The 11,879-nt window shown below is 28.6% G+C and overlaps 1 protein-coding gene across 1 annotated transcript; it reads left to right on the forward strand.

Annotated features, from left to right (window-relative positions):
• Nucleotides 1-5,739: 5,739 nt before the first annotated feature.
• LOC113858622 (two-component response regulator-like APRR7) lies at nt 5,740-10,755 on the forward strand. Its single transcript, XM_027491334.1, has 3 exons — nt 5,740-6,570; nt 7,506-7,727; nt 10,241-10,755. Exons 1-3 carry the CDS (start codon nt 5,857-5,859, stop codon nt 10,262-10,264), a joined length of 960 nt encoding a protein of 319 aa, XP_027347135.1. The 5' UTR covers nt 5,740-5,856; the 3' UTR covers nt 10,265-10,755.
• The last annotated feature ends 1,124 nt before the right edge of the window (nt 10,756-11,879 follow it).

Consider the following 11,879-nt stretch of genomic DNA (forward strand, 5'->3'; position numbering starts at 1 on the left):
TTTAAGTCTTTATTTTTCTCACATCTAGGAGGATTTTCTTTTAAAATATATAATAATAAAATTATTCATATTACTTTTTAAATTTATTTTTTAAACAGTAAAATTATTGTTTTATTTCACTATAAAATATTAGAGAATTAATGCACTAATTTTATTTCATTATATTTTATTCATTCATATTTCATTGATCGTTAAATAATAAATATACAAAATAAAGGACTAAGCATTATTCTAGCAGTGCCATAAGTCCAAGCTGGAGTCCATAAATTTATTGCCCGTGTATTAATTATCTATTAAATAACAAAAAATAAAAGTTTTAGGCGACAACTCAATTTATTTAATACTTAATTCTCAAGACAGTCATGAAGTTAACCTTATAGCATAAAAGTATATTAATTATATATAAAAAATATATTTAAAATATTTAAAGGACTAGTTTTTCATGTATAAAAATTTAAATAAAAATCAATTTATATTATGTTTAAAAAATATATAATAAAATATTTTGATTATTAATTTATATGATTGTAATAAAAAATTAATTATTATATAATAAATTAATATCTTATTATTTTATATTTAATATTATAATATAATATTATATTAATATTTGTATTTATACATATAATAATTAGATAAAAATTATAATAATTGAAGAGAGACAAATATGAAAAATCTGACAAAATAGTAAAAGTTGGGATTCAATTTTTCAATTGAAAGTTGGAGATATAAAATAAGCTATTTCAATAGTTTAGTGACAGTGCTCTATTTCTATTTGTTTTTTCCTAATAGATTAGAGAAATGAATTTTAATTCAATGTTTTATTATGTTACATATTCTAAAGAGTGATTTGAGCTTTTTATTGCTTTATTTATTTATAACCAATTTTGGTTGCTTTATATCTAGGTAACTAAAGAGAGTTAATGATAGGGAACTAATGCCTTGTTTAGGTTTGAAGAGGTTCAATAGCATAATGAGACATCAAAGAATACTTGAAAACTAGAAAATGTAACATGGGTTTATTTATAAATTTTATGAAATTATTTTATTTAAAATTAATTTGAAAAATATATTTTAAATATAAAAAATATGTATTAAAAAATAAAAAACTTATTATTTACTGAATTGTAATAAAAAAAATTATATTGTAGTTAATATATTTGTTGATGTTATATTAATGATATAGTAAGTTTATTAGTTAAACGTAATATTTTTAAAACAGTTAAAAATTGTAAATAAAAATAATTTTATTTATTAATTTATATCTAATATATAATTAAGTATTTTATAAAGCTTTTCTTTTTTATTTTTTTTATCATAATATTTCTTATTTTAAAATACATTTTGATATTTTTTAAATAAGTTCAATCAATGTTTTTATTTTTCAGATAATTTTATGAATATTAGTAGTTACAAATTTATTATTAAAATTATTTAATTTTATCAAATGAATTTAAATATTTTTTATGAATTATGTCTAATAATTGTCATTAATTTTTTTTAAATATCAATAATTATACACGCACATACACATATATATATTCAACTTGTAGTTACTTTTATAACTCTTATTCTTAATTGTATTTTTTATCTTCTAACTTTTGTGTTTATTTGATTTTAGTTTTGTAATTTTAATTTGCGCAATTTTAGTCTCTTAATTTTTTAATTTAATAATTTTTTTATTCGTTAAGTTCTCATATAATGTTGAAGAAAATTATACTATTTTTTTCTCCTCTTAATTAGAATTCACTACTATTATCATTACTTTTTTTTCTTTTATTTCTTTCTCTTATTCATAGTCTTTATTTGTATTATTATTGTTGTCACTATCACCGTCGTTTTGGTTAATTTAAACGAAAGAAAAAAGTGTAAGTTTGTTGGAAATTACTCTATTAGTTTTAGGAGTGTTTCCATTAACATTGAGGTAAATCTTAATAGTGTTATTGATAGTGTTGGAGGTTTTTTAGGAGTGGTTGAGTTTGGCCTCCACTTTATTGAGTGATCACTCTTTGTTCAGAACTTTTTTGATTGACATCTTTATCATTTGGTTCTTCTTTTTCATATTTTAAATCAAAATTTTCTAATAAATCTTTGCAACTATGAGAGGCACCTATTGTTGTTTGAGGATCTTAAAGATTAAGAGGAGAAGAGAAGGATGCATTAGTAGTGACAAATGAGACTTAGATCTATTCTTAAAGTTTGAGCCTTTGAGAAAGGAAAGAAGGGGAAATAAATAAGTTTACGTTCTTTAAAAAAAGAGAAAAAGGAAGAAAGACAAATGAAGACGACATAAGAGAAAATATATATTGCTGTGAAGAAGAGTAGTGACAGAGGTAATGAAAGAGGGATGCAATAACGAATTAACTAGGGAAAGAAAAAGACTGTTCAGTTGCTATTCAAAATTAGATGACAACTTAATAGAGGACAAAAATTACATAATTATAAATTAAAGTACTAAAAATAAATAAATACAAAAATTAGAGGATAAAATATATAATTAACCTAAATATTAATAATTACAACTTTGGTGGTGATTAATAGTGAAAAAAAATTGTTTCTTAGATAGGAGTTAAACATATTCCCTAAACTTTTGAAGGTAATTCATGATAAATTATTGTATAGTGTGTCTTACTGTGTATTGTGCTTGATGTAGGATAACTTTTGAAAATTAAAACATTTGTCTTATTTCATATTCCTCTTTCTTTTCTGTCTCTTAATTAATAAGAATTATTATGGACATGCATAAAAATAAAAGTAGAAGGTGAAATGATGCCTCAGAATAAGGACATATATCTCATTCATTTCAATATGAACTAAGTGCTAATTATGAGGGATGAAGATAGGTGTTTTACTATCTTAATTGAGTATTTAAGCAATGGTTAATTGAGAAGTGCAAAGATTTCATTGGAAGAAAAAAAGTCTTACTTATTGTTGTTAAAAGAAAAAATAAAAAATACATTTCATTAATAAAATTTATAATTCATATTTTAGGTTTTTTTTAAATACATAAATACGAAGTTTCGCCCCATGTTAAGGATGAAACGATTAAAAGATATTTTTTTTTTGAAAAAATAAAATATAGTTGCATTTTTACAGGGAGCAAAACTCTTATCATGGCGTACTTGCCGCAAAATGTCATCCTGTCTCGTAGGGGGAAAAACTCTGCGATGTACCCATAAAACTAGGCATAAATTTAACCATAAGAGAAAGGGACAATGTTCGTGATATAAAAGGCAAGGGTGTAGTGTGCATGTACGATTCAGGGTATTGTTGGATCGGGTTAGAGAATTTAAAAAAAAATAATTTTAAACCGATGAAAAATAATTAGTTTAAATGGTTCAATTTTTGCATTTTCTTTTCTTAGCCTTATCCAAACTAATTCAATAAAATTTAGATTGAATCATTGGCTTATTAGTTTATTATTAACAAATAACAATATTAAAAAGATATGAAAAATTCTATAAAAATATAAAATGATATACATAAATTATTAAATATTAAGAAACATTTTAAAGAAATTTGTACTTTATCATACTTTAATGAAGTAATAAATTAACAATGTTTCCATATAATTAAATATACTACTGATAATTTATTTAAAATAGTGGTGTCCTGATGCAATTTATTTATATAGCATAATCATATAAATTTTGACCTTGATTTGAGTTATTTAGCTTTTAAATGTTGAAATCCGATAGTCAAACTGATTAAAAATAAATTATAACTTTTACATTTAAATTAATCTAATTATCCAAACTTAACTTGTAATTTTGTTAAATTAAACAGATTCACAGGTAAACCTTTGCGTTCTTACGAACACCGCGTATACGAGATAATAAGAAATTATTGTAAATATGCTCCTAAAAGGGTAAAATGCAAGAAAGTAACGCTGCAAATTTCTCACAATCCGAAATAATATTTTAATTTTTTTATTTACAAGATGGGTAAGTTACCACATTCACAGTAGACAAGACCCTCTACATGTATGCCACGTAGTAGCATGATAGAGTTTTATCCCTTGTAACAGTTTAAATAAAATTGAGTGAAGAGAGATATTTGTGACACATTGGAGGTGTGTTTTATTGGACACGGGGCAGCGGGGTTCACACGGCAGACCAAAAGCGAAGGAATGGTGGGGACCCAACTGCACTTTTCTCGTGCAAGTCCTCTTCACCTGTTACTCTCTACATAACATCTCTCCCACTATTTCTCTCCTAAATTGCATGCAAACAATCTCATTTATCAATATTCAATTCCTATCACATCCTTACCCTCCTCCACCAATAACAAAATCAATGACCCATAGTAATAATTTTAATGGAAACAACAATAGTTATATAATTACATTAATATATTAAAAATTTAAATTTTTTTTAAATATCAAATACATAATTCGTTTCAATTTTACAGCAACCCTCTTTTTTTATTTATTTATTAAACTTCCCATCTAAATATTCACTGACAAATATCATTTCAGTGATGGAAATTCGTTTAATCACGTGATGATCACACACAACTCCTTCCAACAGTAAATATTTTATTGGTTGTCAACACAAACATCACGTGAATATTGTAGGAATATTGAATTGACTATATTTTCTATAAGAAAAGTGATATGCTAAAATATTTATTTTATACTTGATATCCGATATTTATACAATACCTTTAGCATAAGTTTATTTAATATTTATATTAATATATATCAAATATATATTTATATTAATAAATGCATAAAAGAAAATTAAGAAATATGAATATTTTTCAATTTTTTATATTATACTTACACATATTTATTTATATTGTATCTTAAATGGATAGACTAGTTTCTTATAATACAATTAAATGCTAAATTTACTATTTTATTATAGACATGAATTAAATTTGAATATAAAATTATGCTATAAAATTGAATAATTATTTGATAAATATTTATTCTTTGTTTGAAAGGAGACGCAAGAAAAAAATTTGAGAGATAAAAAAAGAGAAAAAGAGAATTAACAAAAAATTCTTTAATTTAAAAAACTAAAAATTATAAATTTACCATAATTTTAAAAATTTTAAAAATATTTTTTATTTAAATTTTTTAAAACAAAAAATACTGTTAAAATAAATTTTTCTTTTTTTTTCTACAAATTTTTAATAATATGTATACCTAACATGTATTTTATTTAATTGCTAATATAAAAATTTATATTAATAATGTCTTAAAATTAATTTTATTAAATATTTAAGTTTTTAAAATATTTTAAAATAACATTACTTGGATTTATATTCGACACATGTGTCCTGATTTTTCTCAAGATCTGTTATCATTATATATGGAAAAATGTTTTGTTTACTATTAAAGAAATCTTTATATATTTTTATTTAAAAATTATATATATAGAATAAATAAATTGAATATTATATTGATTTTTAGTAATTGACGTAATAAAACTCTCATGTCTAGGGAAGGAATAATTAAGATACAAAAGGGGAGATGGAGTAATCTGGAGTGCCAATAAGGTAGGCTAAAACTTTTAACACTTGCACCAATTCCCTCCGAACCCAATCTATCATCTCATCTCTTCCAAGAACGAAATCCAGATAACAATGGAATCCACTGTCTCCGCCAATCAGAACACTCCACGTGTCAAACAAGCACCACGTCACATCATCCCCTCATGCGTCGGTGTCCCACCCCTCAAAAAGTCCTTACCTTTTTCTTCACTTTTCTCCCTCTTATTCTCTCTCCTTCCTTAGACCGACCGAGAAAGAAACTGAAGCTCCAACAAAAGGAGAAAGAGCGCGTGTGTGTTTACAACTTACATCCATTCACTCACTAACCCAAGAAACTAGCTCCGTAAACTCGGTGTGATGTGCAACAACAATACTCCTTCTTCGGATATTCAAACAAGCTCCATTATGAAGAGGACACGAAAACCGACTATAAGATTTTCTTCTTCTTCCTCATCCTCTTCTCTCAAACCGCTGCGGCGGAGGAACAGGACCAAAACCAGAAAGCCCAAGTTCGTCAGTCTCCGTCTTAAACTATCTCAGCCCAAAAAGATGGCCCAGCCCAAGGCCCAACAGCAGCAGCTGAATCTCTTTCCTCTCCACCCGGAGGACAAGGACATGCACGAGGAGAACAACGTGGCCCTGCTGTTCAGCTCCGACGGGGGCGCCACGCTCACCGGGCTGCTGGAGGACGAGTCGACCACGACGACAGCGACCGCCACGTCGGAGGAGGGGTCGCTGTCGCCGATGACGTGTCCGGCGGTGGACGGGAACTGGTTGGTGAGGAAGGCGATGAGGAAGAGGGAGAGGGAGAGTGAAGAACGGTGGGTGTGTTACTCGGAGGTGGTGGAGGAGAAGAAGGAGACGATGGAGGAGGTGACTAGTTATTGTGATACTTTGGCTGGTGCGGGCACAACGACGTCGTTTGGCTTGTTGTCCTTGAAGTTGGATCACGAGGGGATATTGAATGCTTGGTCTGATAAAGGTTCTCTATACGTCGCAGACGAGGAGGCCCCACAGGCTGTCCCTGACTTGCTCAATGGTCTCCCTCTTCATAATGCCCTTGTTCCCAATGTAATTTTCACTTCACTCTTTCTTTTCTGTGTTATTTATTTATTTATTTATGTTAACGTTTTGTCAATTATCACAATGGGTGCCGACACGGGTTTATCCCACTCAAATGGCTCTAAGCAGGAAATACTGTTAGGAAAAATATCCACTTAGCAAAAAGAAAAAAGAAAAAAGAAAAAAGAAAAAAGAAAAGAGATTGGGCATAACAGAATACCTTTCTCCCTCTTCTTTTAAGCATACAAATGTGAATGTGCTTCCAGAGATATGGGTGTGCGGAAATTTGTCGTGAATGAATTAGTTTTTGGAATAGATTACGTCATATATTTGTGTATAAGATTTCGTAGGAATCTGTGAAATACAGTTTATTTATTTGTGTGTCGGATTGGAACTTTGTTGAATTTTACAGTGAATGGCAATAATTTTGATTTCGATAGCTTCTTATTTTTTGGGTAAAGGGTGCATTCTGATTAGGATCTTTATAAAACATTGGGGATATACATTAAAGCTTTTCTTTTTATTTTTTTATAAATGCTAAACCGGAATCTTTTAAGGAATTGATTAAAAATTAAACCTAATTTTGAATACAAAAATTTTACTTTGATTTCTTATTTAATACCTTACCGTGACATCTGTTTTACCGATTTGGTTGGCTTTGGAGTAATGTCTCCGGGTATGAGCCAAGTTAGTTGGGTGGGAGGGGTTGGACATTGTTGAGATTTTCATCAGTCATCATTACGGACTAATAATTAGGCATCAGAAAGACCTAGAAAAAACTATGAACCATGAGAAAGTGAGGGACACGGTAGAGGATGAGCAGAAGTTGGTAGCTTTGAATTGAAAGGGTAGAGATATTATTTTAGCTTTAAAAGAGTGAATGAATATATGATGGAACCACCCTTACTCTCTTGCTCTCTGATAGGGTGTTTGATTTTGTACAGGTTGCATGGGACAGTTGGGGGAGTGAAGCTGGGAACATATGGAAAGTTCCAGAAGATTGTGGAGCGAACAAGATGGTGAAGGAAGAAACGGGGGGTTGGAAGGTGGGGCAGAGAGAGGCAAGTGTGCAGAGATACAAGGAGAAGAGGCAAAGCAGGCTATTCTCCAAGAGGATCCGCTACGAAGTTCGAAAGCTCAACGCCGAGAAGCGGCCCAGAATGAAGGTACTCTTCCCTACTACTTTGGCTCTCTATTTTAGATCACTGAGGGATTAATTTATTAATACATTAAATGTTTAAAAGATTAATCTGATGATAACATTTTTAAAGAACTAATACATGATGCATAAAATTTGATAGACTAATACGATGACTCAAATTTTTAGATAACTTGTGTAATGATGCATTATGCACGTAACGTTCAAGAACTAAATTTAGGATTTACTCTTTTATAAAATTTAGTCATAATTTATCAAATTACTTCAACATATGAATTTTATTATTAGTGACACACAAGCTATATTAAGTTTTAACTGACACTTTAATTTATAAAGATAAAAAAGATAATGCACTTTATAAGATGGAAATTTCATGCAAGTTTTTGTATTTAACTATTTGAGTTGCCTAAAGAAATGTTCATTTCATTTCCCTGTTTAAATGAAAATAAAAATTCTACGCATATCAAAACCATAATATTGAAACAAATTACTTTCAGTTTTATTTATAAAAAATAAATACGGAATTTATCAAAACTAATAAAAATTAATATGTTATAATAATAGTCATTTTACTATTTTTAGGGTAGAATTAATTTTTTTCTTTCAATTTTTCTCTTAAGATAATTATTATCTTAGAACTTATTTTTTATCTTTTCTCTCCATTTATTACATAAACAAATTTTAAATGCAATTTTTAGTTCTTTTGCTATGACCTTAACAACCATTTTTCAGAATGGAGAGCGAATTTTATTTAAAAAATATGTATAATATTAAATAGTGTCTCTTATACAGTGAATAAATATATCCACTTATTTATAGATAAAGAGTGAGTGTACTTCATTAACACAAATCTCATAATATATACAACAATCATGTTAATAATTATGAGATTTATGTTATAGGAATAGCTGTTTTTAATAAACGAGGGAGGTCAAACTGTAGATTCATAAATTTACCTTGCACAAATAAACTTATTCCGTAATGCTAGGTAGTTATACTGCTTATTTAAATACATCGTGAGGGTAACAATTTAGAGAATGTTTGTATTATTTTGTCAATAAATAAAATGGTACTCTCTTGTTTGGAGTTGATTGGCAAGCTCCGTGTGGTTCCTAGGTTCACTGCAGAATTCCTGCCCAGAACAAACGTAATCCCTCTTTTCTGAAATATGTATTTTAAAGTGTAATTGAAGAATTAATAAAGGAATTATTTTTTTAATTAAAAAAGTATTATTAATACATTTTTTCCATGAGTTTCAGTACATTTAGGCGTACCTTTTAGTAAAATTTTTCTATTTGGTGATGTTTTGGCTTCTATTCTAAGGATTCAAGACCCTACTCAGCGATTCCTAAAATAGAAGGTCAAATAAAATAAAAATTTAGGTGAACAAGTATTCTAGTATTCTAATACCACTTAAATGTCAGTGCATATTCCAACAAATTATACGGTGATGACATTGTCTGACACACTAACTGCAGTATTAGAGTGCTCAAGATTGAAACCTTTTGCTTCCCGTACCCAATAAGTCGTAACAGCTTTTCGTTTCATTTAAAGTTGAGTTGATTTTGATAAAATTGATTTTGAGCTGATGAATGTAATTGAAATACATGTATAAATTAATTTAATTTATATATTTTTATTGGAGCAAGTATTTTGCACTGGAAAGTGATAATTTATTTTCAATTATTTTCCCAAATAAGAGATCTCATATAGTAGTGTAGTATTTTATTTTGAATGAAAATGCAAATTTGGTCAATCTGAATTTAATGAGCATATATACCTAGCTTGATTCCGTAAAATCTATTAAGAATGAATTCTAATTATTTATATTTTGATGCAATTAGGAATGACTTTTATTTATTTATTTTTAAATATTTTCACTATGAGATAAAGACTTAATTGTTGTTGTATTTATTTCCGAAAACAGATAAGAATCGACTTTAATCTCCATTTGTTTCAGTTGTGTTATTTTTTACACTTAAAATTTGATGTTGTATATAATTACGTTTATCTTTCGTTTATTCTTTTATCTTTTCGGTATACATGCATTCAAATAATATACACATGAACACAAAGGGACGTCCCTGGCAGGTTTTCAAAAAACATTACTCATCTTTTTTTATAATTAAAAACAGACTATTAAATGATGTTGAGAGCATCCGTAATGCTGCAACGGTTGCATAAATTAAAAAAAGAAAAGAAAAGAATAAAGTTATCTTTTATACTTCTTTCTATATAGTATAATAAAAAATCGAAGCAACTCTTTTTGAGATTCTTGCAGCAGTAACTTAACTCAAATAAATATTATTATTTTTTAATTGAAAAAGGATAAGGAATTTTGTAAGGACACCAACGATGGTCTGAGTACGACACTAGTTTGCATATTTGTCTACAAAATTGTGTTTAAAACATCTGAAACTTATCATTCCTATTCTGGACATGCTGAACAATTTGGTGGTACAGTAGTTGTTCCTGAACTATGTTTTGCAATTAATTGCTTTGTGTTGGTAAACTTTTCAGGGACGATTTGTGAAGAGGGAATGAGAAGTGTAGACAGTAACAGGCACTTTTCCTAATAAGAATGTTGTCATCATACTACAGCGTTGAAATTGAAGTTTTCGTGTCTTCTGTGTTTGGTCGAGCTGGGAAGCTTTCTTGATAGAAATGTTGTAGATGTAATTATGCCATGTAAAATTCCCAGTGGTACTAAATAATATGAAGTCCCGGGAAAGTCTATGTTCAACTACCGTACTGGCGCAACATGTAATTGACAGTTTCTAGACCTTTGATTGAAACGAGTTTGACAATGTTCTACATGTTCTTTATCTCAATCCAAGGCTTTAGAAACAGTCAAGCATGTTGTATAAGTACAACAACCAAATGTATATGTTGCTCTGAAGACTTGTACAAGGTCTCACGAAATAAAAAAATTGAAACATCAAACGAAGCTTATAATATTTGGGGGAGTGGGAATTGAACCTGGGTCAGATCAACACTGTGGAGTACTCTTGGAAGAAGTGTGTTGTGTGACTACAACCCCCGTTGAAATAAAATAAAATAAAATAAAAACAATTAGTATGAATGAATATTCTTTCTTGTCTAGTTTCATAACTCACTCCTTTTATGATCTTGTCTCACTCCTTATGCTTTTTTGATCAAACTCATTCTTCAAAAATCGAGAACACGGCTCCGAATGGCCAAAACTTTCTGCATTGTCTAGTTCCATTGTTACTTGACATTTGAAATTTACATGATCATTAAAATGAGCAGAAGGGGCAGCCATGTGCTATATATGCAACTAGATTATTCTGTTGATTTTTTCTGCTAGTTTATTTTTAATATTAATTAGTCTTTGCATAAAAGAAAATAATACTCTAAAATATAATTTTAGTGGATTATGTGTAGTATTCTTAAAAGTAAAATTAGGTTGTGGAGTCTTAAAATATGATGTTTTAACTTCCAACATTACAAATGACTTCATTGGAGTTAATTTATAGCTGGTATAAATTAATAAAAATACATTCACTCTTAATTATTGTTAAAAATATAATTTATAGCTACTACACACTTTTTATTTATGCATTTATTCTTAACATAATATTCTTATATGAATTTTATCTTTTTAGTATTTTTTTTTTTACATTTTTGCAATTTGCATTGAATTAAATTAATTTTATGAATCTCTTAGATTATGAATAAAATGATATATGTTGGCTAAAAATAATTGCAAAATGTCCTCATTTTTAATGAATCTCTTGAAATATATATATACACACAAGGTATCTTTAGGTGACATGATGATGCTTTCTATAACATGTAGAATGAATGCTAATTTCTTTCTATGCAATAGAAACATGTTCCGAGTTAGCTTAAGAATAACCAAAATTATAGACTAACATCCCTGGATCTCAGGCAGCCGGAACCCGACTCCATTAGTGGATCGAATATCCAATCTGAGTGTGTGCTCACCAGTCACCTCAAAGAATCACACCCTTCTATAGTTATTCCCAGCTAGACCATACAAGATGAGACTCCTACAGTGCCCAAGTCATTCATCCGTATTCAAGCCCTATATCATAAGTTAACGTTACCCTTCCATGTACACGCACTATTCCATTGAGAAGTGCCTTTCTACGTAGAGCCTAAACATGGTCATTTG

This window comes from Abrus precatorius, unplaced genomic scaffold, assembly GCF_003935025.1.
Source record: "Abrus precatorius isolate BTA unplaced genomic scaffold, Abrus_2018 Scaffold2, whole genome shotgun sequence".
NCBI lineage: Eukaryota > Viridiplantae > Streptophyta > Magnoliopsida > Fabales > Fabaceae > Abrus > Abrus precatorius.